Source organism: Mesoplodon bidens (assembly GCF_964165515.1).
Source record: "Mesoplodon bidens genome assembly, chromosome: 9".
NCBI classification, from domain to species: domain Eukaryota; kingdom Metazoa; phylum Chordata; class Mammalia; order Artiodactyla; family Ziphiidae; genus Mesoplodon; species Mesoplodon bidens.
In genome coordinates, this window is record NC_138166.1 from 78,444,665 (window position 1) to 78,466,077 (window position 21,413).

Here is a 21,413-nt window from a genome sequence, read left to right on the forward strand (position 1 = left end):
ATTTTCTTATTAGGAAGATATTGAACAAAAAACATTTAATGCATTACAAAGTGAAATGCAAATCAGAATTTTGTAGGTTATCCACTGCTTCTACTCATCCATATTTATCAATACTACCTCAAGGATTTATATGATTTTAGAAATGCAATAAGAATATTGATGAACTAGTCTCCCATGAAGGGCCAAAGGTGTGGATTAGATAAGTTTCCAAAGTTACTCAACATTTGGTGTCTTCTAATATTAGACAAGATAAGGCAGTTAATAGAATTCCTCCTTCCTACAGAGTCTACAGAATCAGCACCAGGGAGGGACAAAAACCTGAATGGCTCCTAAAGAGTTTTCCTTCTAAATTTATCTCTAGTTCTTCTTTTAGTTTCACACAGCTGGACTAGATGATCTGTATACTCTATACCTGGGGTTGATTCATAGTCTGTACTGAGTAATTCCTTTAATTAGAATAGGACAATAATAATGATGAAATGGTAGAACTGATGCCCGAATAAGTCAATGTCAGTCGTGCATAATTTCGTATCTATAGGATGCACTTACAAACTCCATCAATGGACTCTTTGTGAAAGTAAATAATGTAAGGAAACCAAGTGAAAGAGGATATGAATCATTTAACTACTACTACTGCAGGAAAGACAAGATATACATCTGAGTGATGCTAGGACAGTAGTAGTGCCTTTTCCTTAAATGAAGGACAAAGTTCTTATCACTTCTTCTTCCAGGAGGGGATTGTATTTTATGTATTGATACAATGATAAAACTGCCCATCTCTTAACCAGTGCACAGTATAGACATTGGGCATATCTCATTAATAAAAATTAATTTGATTTTTTAGTAACAAAGTTATTTCTGGGCAATGAAAATCACAGAAAGTTCTTATATATTTACCTCTTATATTTAGCCTAAAGGGAAATTTATACCACATGGACTGAAGGATCCTTTCAAACATAAACTTGAGGGGGCTTCCCTGGTGGCGCAGTGGTTGAGAATCTGCCTGCCAATGCAGGGGACACGGGTTCGAGCCCTGGTCTGGGAGGATCCCACATGCCGTGGAGCAACTGGGCCTGTGAGCCACAGCTACTGAGCCTGCACGTCTAGAGCCTGTGCTCTGCAACAAGAGAGGCCGCGATAGTGAGAGGCCCGCGCACCGCGATGAAGAGTGGCCCCCGCTCGCCGCAACTAGAGAAAGCCCTAGCACAGAAATGAAGACCCAACACAGCCAAATAAATAAATAAATAAATTTATTTTAAAAAACCCACCAAAAACATAACCTTGTTATAACAAAATTCGTGACTAGCTATAATCTGAAACCACTATTTATATAAATGTCTTCACTGATCTTTCCTTCCAGAACATCCATACACAATGTAGGAAATATATTCCAAACTTAATGGAGACAACTTACCAAATTCATGCCTTCACTATTTTTCTACATAATTCTCATAAGCAATGTCTAAAAGTTTAAATAATTACAAGGCTACCCAAGAGAAGCCTAGGTTATTTTCTTCTTTGGGGGCGAGGGGTGTTATACGTAAGTTTTTCCAGTAAAAAGGCAGGGTAATTTGTACAAGATTACTAACTACTATTAACAGTTGAAGACAGCTAGCCCATAAGATAAGGATTTCTCTCCAGGCCTCTCAAATTTGTCAAGACACTGAAAGTGCGAACATTCAGAAAGGATACTGCCGCAGAATGAAAATGACAGGAGAATGACTTTCTATACATGATAACAAGTCAGCTCCACATCTGAGTTTCAGTCAGGTGCCCAGAAAAAAAATGCTGTGTTATATATAATACCAAGGCAGCTGGGCACAGCCCAGAGGAACTGAGAGTTAAGAATCAACACATGAGAGGCGTGCCTCCTCCAGCATTTTTCCCCACCGCTACCCCATTTTTATTTCTGCCTTTCAAAAGAAGAGTACGCTTAGAAGTTTAAACTAGTCAATCACTTGACCCATCAGACTCACTGGAAACTGAGTTACAGCCAGGAGAAATGGAGAATGATGGCTTTAAACATTTGCCACAGACCCGAAGGTAATTTTTTTCCCGTTTCCTTGATCACTTTTAAGATAACATTAGACATCATGAAACACTGTCCCCGAAGAATTTATCTTTTGCCATCTAAAACTAACAAATACTTTTACAGTTTAAGCCTAAAAGAAAACTCAGTGCTATTCCCTTCCGCAGACCCAAGGGATATAATACTGAAATCTGTAAGCTGAGACAGTTCTACAGTTCTCTAAGAAAATCACAACCCTGGTTGAGGGTGTGAAGTAAAGCTCATTGAAAAGTTTATTTCAACAAATTAAGTGTTGACTTTTTCTTTTTGTTTTTTTCTTTTTGAAATTACATTTTCTCCCCTTTGGCAAATTAAGATCCACTTGCCTAGAAAACAAAACCTACAATTCTTACATTCCTCATTAGCATTATTTCTTCCTTTATCTTTGAGGTGTTTACGTATTCTTGAAACTGTGACATACGGGAATTTCACACCTAGTGAATATATTTTCATGTAGCTTGTGGCATGAGACTATAATCATTAAAAGAATATACACAAGTAAGAATAACTGCAACAGCTGGTGACATTTACCAATTAGAATTATAGTTCTTTAAAACACTTTATCCTTCCTTTGGTGTATGAAGGGTAATTATCTCTGATAAACTGCTGAAAAAGATGTAATTTTCCTTTTAAACAGTTTCTACTTACAGTACAAATGTGTTTGGATAGAAGACATTATCGCTGGTTCAGTGCTCCTTTGTGCAAAGACTCTGTTTTATGGCAGTAAGATCTACATATTTTGGAAGTCACTGCGTCTCATTCCATTATTACATGTTGTCTTATTAGGAAATAAAGTTCAGTTAAAAAAGCAAAAAACTGAACACACTCAGTTAAGTTTTTGTTTGCTGGTGTGTAAATGAAAAGCATGCATGTGACTGCATCACCAGGTAGAATATTGCTACACATTCTGGTGCAAGTGGGTGTCTCCAACCTTATCAAAGGAGCAGCCTGTTAAACTTCAACAACTGTAGATCTGGATGAATTTTTATCAAGGATATTTTGTTCTGGAGAGCTACATTTAGAAATCTTTTCTATATTTGTAATTACAGTTTTCTTAATGAATGAGAAAATAACAATTAAAAACCACATAGCAAGCACATTATGTATTAAATACCACTAAGAGAGAGTAAATGTTGTTTTTCATTCTCCCATTTAAAACTTTGAGATCACGCAGCGTAGAGAATGGGATTGAGGACAAAGGGTCGGGGGGAAGGGTAAGCTGGGATGAAGTGAGAGAGTGGCATGGACATAGATACACTACCAAATGTAAAACAGATAGCTAGTGGGAAGCAGCCACATAGCACAGGGAGATCAGCTTGGTGCTTTGTGACCACCTAGAGGCGTGGGATAGGGAGGGTGGGAGGGAGACACGAGAGGGAGGGGATATGGGGATATATGTATATGTATAGTGATTCACTTTGTTATAAAACAGAAAGTAACACACCACTGTAAAGCAGTTATACTCCAATAAAGATGTTAAAAAAAAAAAAAAACAACTTTGAGATCCTCAGTTCACTAAGCACTAACTTCTCCATCTTGTTTCTTAGGGTAGTAATCTCTAAATCAAAATAAGCCTTCCTGGATTACTTCTAATTCGATTCAGAAAAGAACAGAATTTGGCTAACGAAGTTATAGTAAAAGGATACAAATATCTAAAAACATTCCCCCATGAGCATAAAGAAATCAATAAATATGGACGGGAATGGAGTATGGTAAGGTGAGTTCCTCTGACTTTGGCTGCATAATAGAATACACCAGCGAGGCAATGAGTTTAAGTAAGGATGCAGACTCCAGCAAATTTTTTTCGAGCGCTAATCACTGGTTAACCCAGTGAGATGAAAATGCCGGTTAAAAAAAAAAAGAAAAGCAAAAAATTCCTTGTTAATTACACGCTGCAAATGCTCTTACTTCCTGCTGCTACACCTAATCCCACAGGTGCAAGTCTTCACTTTCCCCATTCATGGGTGGGTGGGTGCAATGCTGCAGACATTTTTCACAGCTACAGATTTAGATACAGAAGAAGCCGTTTAACCTTCCACGGGAGGTTAACAATACACTATGCAAACACTGTCATGGTGTCTATTTAACAAGGAGACAAATTTTTAAATATACTATTCCAGTCTCAAAGATTAATAGAAGCTACAGTTTAACTGACTTAATTTGAAAGTGCACTTCTCATAACCTAGAAAAGCTTGCTTTGAAGAAACAATCCAGAGCGGAACTGTGATATCATTATTTATGACAATCTGCGTGTTTTATAAATGAAATACCTGCACCTGGTCATTATTACCATTTGAAAAACATGGATCTTGTAAGATTTAAAACACTAGTATGTCTCTTCAATCTGAAATTGTGATAGGAACAATATTAATTTCAACTCTGGCATTTCAGATTCAGGAACAGTCTATGATTGATCATCAGGGAACACAGGACAAAATTCTACAAACACACAACTTTCCAGGTACTGTTACCAACAACATATTTTTTTCTTTTATTGTTTAATATATTCCTTATTACTTTGGCATTTATGCAGCAATTTCTATATTTTTTATTTGAGTGACAATGTTCTTAAAATTAAGCTCAAAAGCCTTTGGAGCAGTTTAATAAGACATAAGTTCTCAAGTATTTAAAATAGAAGAAGGTTTTGAGTACATTTATGATGATTATGGCGTAAAAAATATATACCTGTTTATTTACTAAATTTCCTACAAAGTAGAATATTTATACTGTATCCACATAGAAAAGCAAAAGGAAATGAACAGAACTAAAGACTTCAAATTAGATTTATTCTAACTTAAATATTATAGAAGCCCAGGAAGAGGACTAATTCATAAAAAGGGGAAAGGGAGGAAGAAACTTAAACAATGAAAAAGTCACAAGAATATAAAAATTTCAAGATTTTCTAATAATGGTTTATCTAACAATGGTTTATCATTGTTTTAAAATAATGAACCAAAAAAATTCTCATTGTTCTTTAGAAAAACTCCCAACTATTACTGCAAGGCAGTGGCCACAGTCACCTTTCCCTTTGTTAAATGTAGCACTATTCAAAATTCTATTAATTTACACTATTATTTTTAATTATTATTATTTTTTGCGGTACGCAGGCCTCTCACTGTTGTGGCCTCTCCCGTTGCGGAGCACAGGCTCCGGACGTGCAGACTCAGCGGCCATGGCTCACGGGCCCAGCCGCTCCGCGGCATGTGGGATCTTCCCGGACCAGGGCACGACCCCGTGTCCCCTGCATCGGCAGGCGGACTCTCAACCACTGCGCCACCAGGGAAGCCCAATATTATGCATTTTGACTCCAAATTAGGATGCAGAAAATTCTGAATCAAAGATAATGGCATCCACATCCATTTGAAAAATATCTTTCAGACTTGGAGCATGTAACATATGTGTTTTAAGTATGTAATTTCACTCAGTCCCACATTCTAAGGGAGAAGGTTCTATGACTCCAGAGTTCTTACCCTGGATAATTCCGTCTGCTCCCTGTAAGCACAGTCAGCAAAAAGCATCTTCCTACCATAATGCTATCAGAATATCTTATATCAGAATCTGCTGTAATTCATGCTCCTACAATTTATGTAGTCATTTTGTTTTCATTCTTAAAATTCACACAAATGCTTCACACTATTCCTTCTAAATAGTGACATAATGTGTTCATCGATTTAAGCATCAGTATGTTCAAACATTTTTGTTGTATCACTGGGGAAAACCTTCCAAAGAGGAGGTTATTTTAAATATTAAAAGGGACACTGAGTAATAGTTTAAGATAATAGCCTGAAATACTCAAGGAAAAGAGGCAGGTTGATTTTCAACTGAGATTTATGGGCTTGCTTTTCATCTTACTATGGCTTTCCCATTTGAGAGCATGAGCATGTAGCATCTCTCTTGCTATTTCTGATCTATAAAAATCACTAACGTCTCAGAGTTTTGAGGAATAGCTGCTGATACAGGAGCACCAGACAAGGAAAGTGCTAACATGTATGTCACACACTAGCTTTATACTGTTATTTTCAGGAGTAATAATTATGATGATGATGAAGGTATTAAATCTCCCAGTTTACAATACTGTTCAGTAACCTTTCCCTCATCTATCCACAGTTGCTACAATGTTGACTATAGAAACTACACTGAGGACTTGAAGAAGCGAAATTAAAAAGCTGTGGGTATTATTTCATTTAGCTTTTAAAATTTAGATTGAGTGGGATTGAGTTACTCAGTCCCAATTTGGAAACTTTCAGATTTTGGCTTAAAGGAGACCAGAGGATGTTAGAATGTCAGGGTCCAGAGGCAGTTCATGGATTTACCTTCTATGAGAAGACCCAGACAGACAAAAACCCAAAGAAATAAAGATGAGAGAAGCAAAGTACTCTTCTAGGAAGCACAAAAGGCAACCTTCCCTGCCCCTGTAATGGTGAGACTCTCAATCTGGTCCTGGTGTGAATAGGTCCCAGTGGGCAGGCACTCCGTTCCCCATGTTCTGCCTGGCTCTCATTCTGACGTAAAGCACTGAGTATTCAGGTGGCCTCATCTAAGTAATAAACAATATCAAAACAAAGGAAGGAGGGAAAACACCACTGTTACAGAACTGACTGGCTGTACTTTTAAAAGTCACCATTGACATATGCAAGGTGCTTGGTATTCTAAAATAAAAGGAAAATAAATGAAAAGCAATCTAATATTTTTTACACCGTGGAAAACAAATGGTTTTTCTTTTGGAAAATGGTCACGTTCTGAAGCAGGGGGTGGAAACGGCAGAGCGATCATGGGGGCAGGGAGCAATTCCAGGGAGAAGCAATAACAATCTCATTCATATTAATAGTGCTTTACATTTACAAAGCACTTCCATGTTACTATGCTCGTAAGAACCTAGTGAAGGAGACAGCACAGTGATTACACCATTATCCTCTTTGCATAGGTGGGAAAAGGGAAGCCCATGGGTCAGATTGCCAGTAGGGGGCAAAGGTGGGACTTGAACTGGGATCCTGGACTGTACACCAAGCCTGCACAGTATAGAGCTAAATTCAAGCCACATTGTGGGGAGCTGGAAGGTTAGAAATCTGTGCAAGTGGCATAACAAAGAGAGAACATTTGAGAGAATTAGTAATGAAGGCAAGAGAAAGATAAGCCCCCTCCATCTTCTCAAGACAGACAACCAGGATCAGACACCAGCACTAAGCAGCCAACCAGTGGGGAGTTTCCATGTTCTTCATCACAGTAACCCTTACTGTGTCCTCCAGGTCTCTTTAGCTGTGTCCCCTCACTGTCTAGCATACAGATCCCATGCAATGTGTGTAATAATGTTAACAGGACAACTTTCAATAGGCATTGTACACATACACACCCACACCAAAATGCCCTGTAACTTATACGAGCTATAGAACAAAATTTCAGAATCAGAGTTGGAAAGTGCTTTTAAATGCCCTTTTAAATGGTAAATGTCATCTGGTCTTATTTCCTACGTAATGCAGAATCTTCAGTACCACCTCTGGCAAACAGTGGCGTAACTACTACTATAGCATAACACCCTTGTAAAGAATTTTAATTTCTTTTGTTTTTCTCTTAATACCCTGATTTCAGTTCTGTCTCCCACTAGTTTTTTTTTTTTTTTTTTTTTTTTTTTTTTTTTGCAGTACGCGGGCCTCTCACTGTTGTGGCCTCTCCCGTGGCGGAGCACAGGCTCCAGATGCACAGGCTCAGCAGCCATGGCTCACGGGCCCAGCCGCTCCGCGGTATGTGGGATCTTCCCGGACCGGGCCACGAACCCGTGTCCCCTGCATCGGCAGGCGGACTCTCAACCACTGCACCACCAGGGAAGCCCAAGCATAGTGTTTTATATCTATCATTACAGTATTACATGGAATAGTCTCACTGATCCAAAAAGTTCTCTTGGCTTCACCTATTCAAGTCTCCCTGACCTTGAACTTATGGTAACCATTAACCTGTTTGTAACCTTTACACAGTTTATTTATAGTTTTTTATATGTAGTTTTCCCTTTTAGAATGTGATATAAATGATATCATACAGTACGTAGCCTTCTCAGACTGGCTTCTTTCACTTAGCAATATGCCTTTAAGATTCATCTATGTCTTCACGTCGCCTGATAGTTAATTTTTCTTTTCTTCTTTTTTTTTTTTTTTTGCTGACTAGTACTCCAATTGTATGGATATACCACTGCTTGTTTATCCATTCACTGACTGAAAGGCATTTTGGCTGCTTCCAATTCTTTAATATGAATAAAGTTCCTATGAACACTTGTGTGCAGGTTTTGGTTGTGGACATATGTTTTCAAATCAGTTGGATAAATACCTAGGAGTGCAATTGGTGGTTTGCTAAAGACTATATTTAGCTTTGTAAGAAACTGCGAAATGATCTTCCAAAATGGCTGTACCATTTTGTACTTCCACCAGCAATGAATGAGAGTCCCTATTGCTCTGCATCCTTGTCAACATTTTGCTACTGTCAGTTTTTAAATTTTAGCCATGCTAATAGGTGTGTAATAGTATCTTATTGTTTTAATTTTCATTTCTCTAATGACAAATGATGTTGAGCATCTTTTCATTTGCCTATTTGATACCTATATGTCTTCACTGCAGTGTCTGTTCTTATCTTTTGCCCATTTTTTAATTGGGCTGTTTGTTTTCTTACTGTTGAGTATTAAGAGTTCTTTGTACATTTTAGATACAAGTCCTTGGTCAAATATATGTCTGTGGCTTGTCTTTTCATTCTCTTAACAGTGCAGAGCAGTCAATTATTAAGTCCAACTTACAATGTTTTTCTTTCATGGATGCTTTTGGTGTTGTATCTAAAACCTTATCACCAAACTTAAGGCCATAAATATTTTCTCTCTGTTTTCCTCTAGAAGTTTTATATTGTAGTTTGCATTTTACAGGTAGGTTTCTGATCAGTTTTGAGTTAATTTCTGTGAAAGGTGAGCCAGTGTTGTTGTTGTTTTTATTCTCATAAGGTTCTCCTTAAAAGACTGCTTCAGAGAGGTATCTTACTGGAGTTTTAGCATAAAAAACCAACCAAACAAAAAAACCCAGTAACAGCCAACAGCACCTCATAGCTTTTGAAGTTAATGTTTACAGACATCAATAATAGAGGTTTAATGTCTGGATCTAAGGCAGAAACTCTTCCTATAGCAATCTGCCATGGCCAGACCATATCTATGGTTTAGTATGCTTTGCTCTGGGTGGCAACTTGATTTAATAGTGAAATTGGTAAGCTGGAATTCATCTAGAGAGTGATTGGTATGACAAAGAGTCTGGGTACAATTGTTACAGCTGTTTTCATGATATGTCTATTTCCCTATCTCTTTTATCGATAGACACTGAACAGCTTGTGGGCAGGACATATATATTTTTTCATCATACATGCCCAGAGTCTAGCACTTAGTATGTGTTAAATAAGTATTTAATTAGTGAATTCAGTGAAGAAGTTAAGGATGTTTAACATAGAAAATAAGAATTCCTCAGACAATATATCCCTTTGAATAGCCACCATACCTCTTGCGAAGAGGATGTATGATAATTATCAACAAATATTTGAAGGGCTATCATGCAGAAAAGGGATTAGAACCAAGACAGAATTCACAGAGGTACAGAATTTCAACTCATTATACATAAGAGGAGGCTGTCTTACGGTGAGCCTGCAATCATTGAAAAAATTAAAAGAGCTTGACTGAATCTTTGTGAGGGATATCAGGAGAGGGGGCTTCTGCATTGAGAAGGAGAGTGAATGAACCACTTTCTGTGTCTTTCAATGCTGAAGCTCTATGGGCTCTAACAGATCTAGTACACAGTCAAATTAAGAATTTCAAAAGCTCTAAGAACAGAAATAATTATGGTGTCCTATTCAAAATTAAAAACAAAAACTTGTAATTCAACATTAAAAACAAAAATCTATATTATAAAGTATTTGTTAGGAATTCCAATAAAGTTCATGTGTTCCCATGATTACTTGTCTTTTTTTTTTTATACAGCAAGTATAAACTATTCCCCCTTAATTCTCCCTTTCTCTCTTTCATGCTGTTCCTTTGCAGCACCATACACATGTGATTATTTCTGCTTATTGCCCAGTACTGACTTTCTGATTCTAGGTACAAGACAAGGGGTATGCCAAGATTTCTTTTGGAATCATCTGTAAAACTAAAAACAAACAAACAAAAAACTACTCTGAAGAAACCCCAGGCAAAGGCAGGAAAGTCCATGGCCTTTTCATTTAAAATGTTCATTGATAATAACTATAGCAGCAATAAATCTGGAGACTGTCTAGTCCATAGTATAAAATGCAGTTATGCATTTCAAAAATAAGAGCCACCTGCAACTGACAGACAACGCTTGCCAGCTCTCAAACCACTAACATTCATAATGATGATCTAGAGATGGTGATGCTATTCAAGTACAGCCTGAATCAAAGATGAGATGACTTATATTCTATTTAGTTTTAAATTTTAAGTTTTTTCCCCATTGTGCTCTAATTCTGAAAATGGATACATGTGCCCAAACACATGATTAAACAGAACATCTTAGGCCTTGATCATATATATGTGATAAGAGAATTTGAGGCAAAAGCTAATTTGTTAATGACTATCAACTTACAAACGCTGTACTAACTTGTTGATTAGATTTATCACATGAATTTTTTTCATTGTAGCTAAGTAAGTTTCATACTCTCCTCTCATGGTATCTTAATTGTTGAACAAATTTACAGGTCACGCATTATTTCCCAAGAATTCTGTGAAAAACCAAATGTTGAACTAAGTGAATATTGATTCATTTATAACACTTTTGTATTCAGAAAACTAGTTCTTTGATTCAACTGGTCTTGACTGTTACTTTAACTCCTGTAAGAAACCTGTTAGAGCTTTCATGGAAAGGGAAGGAGAGTGAACCTTTTCCTATAAGTAATGTGAGTCATTTTCTCCCCCATCCTAGAGCTGCCACTGAGCTGATAGATGTTCTCATGATGAATTGACCTCCCCAAGTTACACCGGAAAAGGTACACTGAAATAACCTTGCCAGGCCTTGTTATGAGGGTTAGTGCTTGCTTAAGAAAAACAAACTGCTCCCTGAGGCAATGATACTAGATTAAAGATTTGAAATAAACCCATGGTGAACCATAATTATTTTTTTAAAGACTTATTTATAATTTTAAAAAGCAGATAAAAAAAATACTTACTGGAACATCAACATATTTTGCAGCTGCTTTCACCTTAAGTGGAAAAGAGATAATTATGAGAATTATTTTCTTAACTGTTTGAAAAGTACCGTGACAGCAGGTCAACAGACAGCAGAGGAGAACTCATCCAAAATACTCACAGTGAACGACAGAATGGATGAAAAGAAAGTGCCTTCGTCATATCTTGACAGCTTAGACAACACCCCTTCCAACACTGAAACAAACTAGAATACAGTTTATCGTGAGTATTTAGGATAGTACTGTGCATACAAACAAATAACGGGGCAAACAATTCTTGGACCAACTTCTCCCGTGGCACAAAAATCGGAAATGTATAAACTGACACAATGACAAAATCTCATTTTGAAGATGAACTCTAAGGTCCTTTTACATTGCTGGAAAAAATATGCACATTTTTTTAAGATAAAAGAACAATGTGTAATAGGAGTCTGGTTACTATGTGTGAGATAACTTAAACCATTAGTAAATAACTTTAAATCCCTGTGACTCTTCCTTAATATAATTTTCAACTCCAATAAAGATGTTTATAAGTCCTCATCACAAGAAAAAATGTTGTAACTATGTATGGGGATGGACTTATTTTGGTGGTCATTTTGCAATTTATACAGATATCAAATCACTATGTTGTATACCTGCAACTAACATAATGCTGTATGTCAATGACACCTCAATAAAAAAACATATAGAGATGTTTTGAGGCAACAATGGTCAAGCTTCATCAAATTCCTTTCTATCATATATCACTCGACCATTCCCCAACTTCTTCTATCTACAGAACAGGCTGAATGACAAAGAACAGATAATGAAAAGGTGTAACATTTGGGGCCCTTGTAACGTTGAAATGAAGTATGATACATCAACTAAGGAGTATTCACCAAGCAGTTCCAATTGGGACATGTAAGGATCATCCCTGCTTTCAGAAGCTTACAAAGTAGTTGGGGAGCTCAAACAGATACACACACTGCAGAGTACAATGAAAAGAGCACCAGATTAAGAATATAAATCCTGATTCTGTCATTGACTCACTGCTATATGGGCTCCAGCCAACCAGTGCACCGGTTCCCCCATCAGTCAACGGTGTGTTTGTGTTGGTGGGACGGGTATGGAATTAAAATTGTCTTAAGAGTTTTACACTTCTAAAATTTTATACTTCTATGAAATGAGAGTTAAGACATATATACTGTAATGTAATTAAAAATGTGGAGAATTTTATTTCATTGAGCAGAAACATTAAGATCTGGCATGAAGATAAATGAGATATTAATAAGGATCTACTGTCCTACATCTTTCCTCTTTAGAAGCAAAATAATATGCACTATTGACAAATTATACCTTCCCAAAGGGAAAACACTGACAAGGTTTTTTAAATACAAAAAGGGAAATTAATGAAGGCTGGTTTTTGTTCACATAGCAGCTTCTTCAACAAAGGGATAATAGTTCTAGGGACACAGCTTACTGGTCTCTGGTGAGCAGAGAACTCGCTGAGAGTGCACAGGAGATCATCTTTTCTCCATGGCTGGTCAATTACTGCAAAATAGTTTATGCAAAAGAAACAAAAACTTCCCTACAGGTTTCTCCATCACATCATTTGCGACATGATGTAAGAACACAGAAACAAATTCATGTGAACTTCTGACTAAAATTTTATTTTTAAAGAATGAGAACTATGTATGGTTGGTTAGTTATCCTAGGGGATACAAATAGCAAAAAACATAAAATTACAAATTGCTCACAACTAAAAGTCAATTTAGCACTTTCCTCCTGCCCATTAAGATTTCTTACCAATCACAGCTGGCTAACTCAACTTGTTGTGGTTGGCAAAGACCCAGAAGACCTATACTCCAGGGCTATGACCAGGGGAAGGGAATGCCAAACTTAATGGCCCTCTGCAGAAAATGCCTCATCTCTTGTAACTCAAATCTTGAAAGCCAGTGTGTGATCGGTGATGTCATTTGCCACGAGGAGAGCGACAATTGCTATGGTTACCAGACAACGTGAACCACTGAAGGCTCTAGCATAGCTCCTGGTTCTTGGTGCCTTCAAGAGAGTATTTGTTTACACAGGTGAGTGATGCTGAGGGACTAGGCAAAGTAGAGGTAGACCCTGTGGATGGATTTAGAAGATCTTAGCTCGAGTTGAAGCTCTGCCACTCTCTGGCGGTGAGTCTGGACATTCAGCTTCTCTAGCCTCAGTGTACTCATCAGTAAAATGGGGAAAATGTCACTGCCTTGCTCACAATAAGGATGGTGTGAAAATCAGCATAGATGATTTAGGTGAAGGGACTGTGAAAATGGCAATACACTAAGAGATGTAAAGAATGAATATTATTGGTATGATGAGCTAAATCACTAGCCATTATATGTCTAAAAACCTACACATGTTAAGTCACAAGCTAACGGGGGTAGCCTTGGGATTGTTTAGTGAAAAGGAGAAATAATGCATTTGGTTACCAGCAAATGCGTCTAATTCAATGACATGATATCTATGGAGGCAGGATAGAGTTGATGCTGTAAGTCAGAAGACCCATGTCGGAATCCCATCTGTTTCAAGGTCATGTGGCTGACAGTAGAGGAGAGAGGCTTTGGACACAGGTGGTCTGGCTCCAAAGCCCGTGTTCTTTGCCATCACACTACAGAGTTGTAAGCATTAAATGATATGACATAACTAATGTCCCTGGCATATAATAAGTGCTCAATAAATGCTACTTTCTTCTTCTTATTGAGCACCTAATAGGGGAAATACAAAAAAAAAAAAAAAATGAGTCTTAGACCCTTCCCTCCAGGAATGCACAAACTAGTAGGAGAGACAGACGTGTACACAGTTGGTCATGACACGAGGCAGGAAGTGATGAGGGACAAACAGTGTAACTGAAAATGACTTCCATTGGAGGATACTGGGTAAGCTTTGTTTGCATGGTAGCATGCATGGTAGCACAGGGGCTGAGCAGCAGGGTAGCAGAAATCGAGTGGCTAAAACAACACTTGGGGAAGCCCATTAGCAGATGACCTTAGGGCAGAAGTTGCCCCACTGTGGCATCTGACAGCCTGTCTGGCTCGTCTTCTCTTTAGAGTGTGAAGCAGCACCCGGTTATATCCCACTAAGTCCAGTGTGTGCACCGGTGGTCTGCTGCATGCATGTCACAACATTCTTGGCCTCCATTTTTTTTTTTTTTTTTGCGGTACACGGGCCTCTCACTGTCGTGGCCTCTCCCATTGTGGAGCACAGGCTGCGGACGCGAAGGCTCAGCGGCCATGGCAACCGGGCCCAGCCGCTCCGCGGCATGTGGGATCTTCCCGAACTGGGGCACAAACCCCTGTCCCCTGCATCGGCAGGCGGACTCAACCACTGCGCCACCAGGGAAGCCCCTTGGCCTCCATTTTAACAATAGTGCAGAGCCTCTCCCTGGGATCCTCCCTACCCCAAATGGTCCCTGGGGAGGCCCAATACAGCAGGGACTCTAAGGGCTTACATGGCAGTGAACAGCGACTGTACCTCTGGGACCAACCACGTGAGCCATACAGTTTCAACAGGAAGGTTTTCTTTGTAAGATTTCTGTCAAGGCACACGTGGTGGAAGAGCTACCTTAAAACCCAAAATCTATTAACAAGATTGACTAATAATGATGTAGTTTCCATCTGGCTTTTAATTTTAGAAGACAGCAAGATTCCAAAGAAATCCAGCTAAATGCTGGGTTTAGTTGCTGTGTCTTTAGTTGCTTCCTGTGAACTTTCTCTGTACAGCTCAGGGAGTATACAAATACTTACAGGTTTGCCTTGCGCTCTCTGTTCTCCTGAGGGTGTCAGATTGGCACGAAACCCTGTAATCTCTGTTTCCCTGTTTTTTATTGCGGATGTCATTTACTGGGTTTGTTTGAATAATATTTAGCGCCCAAAGTCTGTCTGGGTCATTACCAACTTTACCTCATTATGGACACTCCCAGGGAAATTAAAGATGAAGGTACGTTGAAATGACTGGTAGAATGAAACATGAAGTATGCCCCAAGGCATGTTGGTTTAAATTTCCTGCTGGATTTTAACAGGGTATAAGGATTCATTTCCTATACGTATGGAAAGTAGAATGACAAATTCTGAGAAGTGATAGGAACGATTCAGCTGTAGATTGGTGGGTCCAAAACACACAGGTCTTACTTTTTTCAACTGCGGAATTTCAGGAAGTAAACAAGGAATATTTGCATCATTTACACTGCAAGTTATTAAATCTTCCACAGAAAAAAGATGCATCCATAAACAAGACTGATCATGAAAAACTAGGTGTATTTTGGAAGGGGGGGATAAATAGGGCTGGAGGTATCTATCAGATGTTTTATTTTTGTTTGGTACCATCAGGACTGACTAGTACTGTTAAAAATCCACCTGGAACCAGAATGTCATGGATTGGAAGAGAGCAGGTTTCCTTCCCTGAACTGGAATGTTAATGTGATGATACAACGGAACATAATCCTCGCTTCTCCCACTGTGTAGCCACATCCTCTTTGAACCTTTGTTCCAAATGACTTCGGAAAGTCCCTTCCAGATGATCCAGATCGGTATTGAGGATGGACAGGATCTGACAGCACATATGTATACAACACGCCTTGTTCTGCACAGTATCTCAGACAACTTCCAAAACAGCACGCCTAGCCCGGATGTTGGTGAAGTCTCCCCACTCCTCTCATTGTTCCTTTCTCCCTTGTCTCCCAAACGGACTGAACTATGTTAGTTTGTATTTCTTTTCTTCTAATGACGCCTAACAGTGTATGTTATTCCTTTCAAGCACATTCTTGGGTTTGAACAGTTGTCTTCTGAATACATTGTCTTGATCCAAACAAGTAAATTTAACCAAGTTAACTTAATCAGACTGAATTGGTGGTGGTGGAGGAGATACTTTAATTGCATCATCTAGACAGTCAGGTCAGATGTGTCTTCTGTCCCTCTTACGAGAAGTTCAGGGGAAAATATTTCTGGTAGCATCTTTAGGATTCTCTATGTATAGTATCATGTCATCTGCAAACAGACAGTTTTACTTCTTCTTTTCCAATTTGGATTCCTTTTATTTCTTTTTCTTCTCTGATTGCTGTGGCTAAAACTTCCAAAATTATGTTGGATAATAGTTGTGAGTGGACAACCGTGTCTTATTCCTGAACTTAGAGGAAATGGTTTCAGATTTTCACCATTGAGAATGATGTTGGCTGTGGCTTTGTCATATATGGCCTTTATTATGTTGAGGTAAGTTCCCTCTATGCCTACTTTCTTGATAGTTTTTTCATAAATTGGTGTTGAATTTTGTTGAAAGCTTTTTCTGCATCTGTTGAGATGATCATATAGTTTTTATCCTTCAGTTTGTTAATATGGTGTATCACATTGATTGATTTGCGTATATTGAATAATCCTTGCATTCCTGGGATAAACCTCACTTGATCATGGTATATGGTCCTTTTAACGTGCTGTTGGATTCTGTTGGCTAGTATTTTGTAGGGGATTTTTGCATCTAAGTATATCAGTAATACTGGACTGTAGTTTTCTTTTCTTGTGACATCATTGTCTGGTTTTGGTATCAGGGTGATGGTGGCCTCGTAGAATGAGTTTGGGAGTGTTCCTCCCTCTGCTATATTTTGGAAGAATTTGAGAAGGATAGGTGTTAGCTCTTCACTAAATGTTTTATAGAATTCGCCTGGGAAGCCATCTGGTCCTGGGCTTTTGTTTGTTGGAAGACTTTTAATCGCTGTTTCAATTTCAGTACTTGTGATTGGTCTGTTTATGTTTTCTATTTCTTCCTGGTTCAGTTTCGGAAGGTTGTGTTTTTCTAAGAATTGTCCATTTCTTCCAGGTTGTCCATTTTATTGGCATAGAGTTGCTTGTAGTAATCTCTCATGATCTTTTGTATTTCTTCAGTGTCAGTTGTTACTTCTCCTTCTTCATTTCTAATTCTGTTTGTGTCTTCTGCCTTTTTTTCTTGATGAGTCCGGCTAATGGTTTATCAATTTGGTTTATCTTCTCAAAGAACCAGCTTTTAGTTTTATTGATCTTTGCTACTGTTTCCTTCATTTCTTTTTCATTTATTTCTGATCTGATCTTTATGATTTCTTTCCTTCTGCTAACTTTGGGTTTTTTTGTTCTTCTTTCTCTAATTGCTCTAGGTGTAAGTTTAGGTTGTTTATTTGACATTTTTCTTGTTTCTTTTTTTTTTTTTTTGTTACGCGGGCCTCTCACTGTTGTGGCCTCTCCCCTTGCGGAGCACAGGCTCCGGACGCACAGGCTCAGCGGCCATGGCTCACGGGCCCAGCCACTCCGCGGCATGTGGGATCTTCCCGGACCAGGGCACGAACTCGTGTCCCCTGCATCGGCAGGCAGACTCTCAACCACTGCGCCACCAGGGAAGCCCTTTTCTTGTTTCTTGAGGTAGGATTGTATTGCTATAAACTTCCTTCTTAGAACTGCTTTTGCTGAATCCCATAGGTTCTGGGTCATCATGTTTTCATTGTCATTTGTTTCTAGGTATTTCTTGATTTCCTCTTTGATTTCTTCAGTGATCTCGTTTAGTCAGAAAAGATACTTGATACGATTTCAATTTTCTTAAATTTACCAAGGCTTGATTTGTGACCCAAGATATGATCTATCCTGGAGAATGTTCCATGAGCACTTGAGATGCAAGTGTATTCTGTTGTTTTTGGATGGAATGCCCTATAAATACCAATTAAGTCCATCTGGTTTAATGTGTCATTTAAAGCTTGTGTTTCCTTATTTATTTTCATTTTGGATGATCTGTCTATTGGTGAAAGTGGGGTGTTAAAGTCCCCTACTATGATTGTGTTACTGTCAATTTCCCCTTTCATGGCTGTTATCATTTGCCTTATATATTGAGGTGCTCCTACGTTGGGTGCATAAATATTTACAATTGTTATATCTTCTTCTTGGATTGACCCCTTGATAATTATGTAGTGTCCTTCTTTGTCTCTTGTAAGTCTTTATTTTAAAGTCTATTTTGTCTGATATGAGAATTGCTACTCCAGCTTTCTTTTGGTTTCCATTTGCACGGAATATCATTTTCCATCCCCTCACTTTCAGTCTGTATGTGTCCCTAGGTCTGAAGTGGGTCTCTTGTAGACAGCATATATATGGGTCTTGTTTTTGTATCCATTCACCCAGTCTATGTCTTTTGGTTGGAGCATTTAATCCATTTACATTTAAGGTAATTATTGATATGTATGTTCCTATGACCATTTTCTTAATTGTTTTGGGTTTGTTTTTGTAGGTCTTTTCCTTCTCTTGTGTTTCCTGCCTAGAGAAGTTCCTTTAGCTTTTGATGTAAAGCTGGTTTGGTGGTGCTGAATTCTCTTAGCTTTTGCTTATCTGTAAAGGTTTTAATTTCTCTGTCGAACCTGAATGAGATCCTTGCTGGGTAGGGTAATCTTGGTTGTAGGTTTTTCCCTTTCATCACTTTAAATATGTCCTGCCACTCCCTTCTGGCTTGCAGAGTTTCTGCTAAGAAATCAGCTGCTAACCTTATGGGGATTCCCTTGTATGTTATTTGTTGCTTTTCCCTTGCTGCTTTTAATATTTTTTCTTTGTATTTAATTTTTGATAGTTTGGTTAATATGTGTTGGTGTGTTTGTTCTTGGATTTATCCTGTATGGGACTCTCTGTGCTTCCTGGAGTTGATTGACTATTTCCTTTCCCATATTAGGGAAGTTTTCAACTATAATCTCTTCCAATATTTTCTCAGTCCCTTTCTTTTTCTCTTCTTCTTCTGGGACCCCTATAATTCGTATGTTGGTGCATTTAATGTTGTCCCAGAGGTCTCTGAGACCGTCCTCAATCCTTTTCATTCTTTTTTCTTTAGTCTCCTCTGCGGTAGTTATTTCCACTATTTTATCTTCCAGGTCACTTATCCGTTCTTCTGTCTCAATTATTCTGCTACTGATTCCTTGTAGAGAATTTTTAATTTCATTTTTTGTGTTGTTCATCGTTGTTTGTTTGCTCTTTAGTTCTTCTAGGTCCTTGTTAAATGTTTCTTGTATTTTCTCCATTCTATTTCCAAGATTTTGGATCTTCTTTACTATCATTACTCTGAATTCTTTTTCAGGTAGACTGCCTATTTTCTCTTCATTTGTTTGGTCTGGTGGGTTTTTACCTTGCTCTTTCATCTACTGCGTATTTCTCTGTCTTCTCATTTTGCTTGACTTACTGTGTTTGGGGGTCTCCTTTTTGCAGCCTGCAAGTTCGTAATTCCCGTTGTTTTTGGTGTCTGTCCCCAGTGGGTAAGGTTGGTTCAGTGGGTTGTGTAGGCTTCGTGGTGGAGGGGACTGATGCCTGTGTTCTGGTAGATGAAGTTGGATCTTGTCTTTCTGGTGGGCAGGCTCATGTCTGGTGGTGTGTTTTGGGGTGTCTGTGAACTTATTATGATTTTAGGCAGTCTCTCTGCTAATGGGTGGGATTGTGTTCCTGTCTTGCTAGTTGTTTGGCATGGGGTGTCCAGCACTGGAGCTTGCTGGTCATTGAGTGGAGCTGGGTCTTAGCGTTGAGATGGAGATCTCTGGGAGTGTTCTTGCTGATTGATATTACCTGGGGCTGGGAGGTCTCTGGTGGTCCAATGTCCTGAACTCGGCTCTCCCACCTCAGAGGCTCAGGCCTGACACCTAGCTGGAGCACCAAGACCCTGTCAGCCACATAGCTCGTGTTGCTTGAGGATCCACACTTCTTCTGGAAAGGACAGAAATCTGGCAATCTCACTTCAGGCCTACCCCATCCACCTTTTCTCCCTTTGTGCTTAGTCTGTTTCACTTGCTCATAATGGGCCCCATGCAGAGGCCTTGCCCCTGGCCTTCAGACCAGAGCTCCTCGTGAAATGGCTGAGCCGACACCTCAGCTCGGGATGTGCACTGAAGCTCCTCACAGGACACTCAACTCCTGTAGGGTGTTTTTTATAAGGCCACTAATCCCATTTATGATGGCTCTAACCTCATGACCTTATCACCTCCCAAAGGTCCCACCACCAAATACCATCACATTAGGGATTAGGTTTCAACATAGGAATTTTGGGGGGACACAAACATTCAGTCTATGGCATCCTGCACATTGTATATCTTAAATGTCTTTGGACTAGTCCAACAGAGACCAATGTTACAGCCTCCTTACTACTCCCTCTCAATCTGTTTGCTGTGGGCAAATGAACTGTCTTACAATGCAAACATGATTAACTCTATACCCCTACTCCCTGCCTCTCCAACCCTTCAGTGACTTCTCATTGCTCTAATGATGAAGACATTAAACTCCTCGGGCCTGTAGTTGGGCTTTTAACCATGATTCCATACTACCTCTCAGGTACAGAGTTGGAAATCATCAGCATATAGTTAAACCAGAAGTGTGAAAGTCACAGATATATACGGAATGAGTTCAAAAGAAGACTAAAGATGGAAACCCAAGAATCCCACCATTTAGCTGCTAGGTAGACAGAGAACATAGAAATGGAAAGCCAAGGTCTTTTCTAAGCATGGGAAATGTGTGTGCAGGTGGGACACATCCTGTTGAGTGTTACATGTGATTAAGAGCCCTGGATCATTCTCAAAATATTTGTGAAGACATGTGGATAAAAGGAGGATGCAGAAGTAGAACTGAAGAGAAGAGATGAAAAGAATGTAGCAAACATATTTCTCAATATGCACAGAAGAACTGAAATATGGGCAGAAACATTTGTGATACAATACAAGGAATTCACTCTTTTATGCATATACTTTATATTGAATTAATTAATATGCTATAAAAATGTCTATGGGCTTCCCTGGTTGCGCAGTGGTTGAGAGTCCGCCTGCCGATGCAGGGGACACGGGTTCGTGCCCCGGTCCGGGAAGATCCCACATGCCGCGGAGCGGCTAGGCCCGTGAGCCATGGCCGCTGAGCCTGTGCGTCCGGAGCCTGTGCTCCGCAACAGGAGAGGCCACAACGGTGAGAGGCCCACGTACCGTAAAAAAAAAAAAAAAATGTCTAGGACACAGCTCTTAGAATTTTCCAGAATAAAGACAGTTACTGTAGAAGGTACATATTTTGATTTTTAGTCTTTTGCTTTTTACTGATTTCCTGGAGATCTGGAATCAGCAAGTGCATTGGATTAGGAATCTGAAACTCAAAGGTTTGAATCC

The 21,413-nt window shown here is 39.0% G+C and overlaps 1 protein-coding gene across 6 annotated transcripts in view; it reads right to left on the reverse strand.

The window, feature by feature from the left end:
• CADPS2 (calcium dependent secretion activator 2) overlaps positions 1–21,413 on the reverse strand; it is a 487,398-nt gene that overhangs the window by 26,235 nt on the left and 439,750 nt on the right. For all 6 annotated transcript variants that reach the window (XM_081243761.1, XM_081243760.1, XM_081243759.1 and 3 more), the window contains 2 exons: positions 11,398–11,481; positions 11,258–11,290 (listed from right to left, as the gene is read on the reverse strand). In XM_081243761.1, the coding sequence (XP_081099887.1) occupies positions 11,258–11,290; positions 11,398–11,481 (117 nt within the window). The remainder of the gene's footprint in view (positions 1–11,257; positions 11,291–11,397; positions 11,482–21,413) is intronic.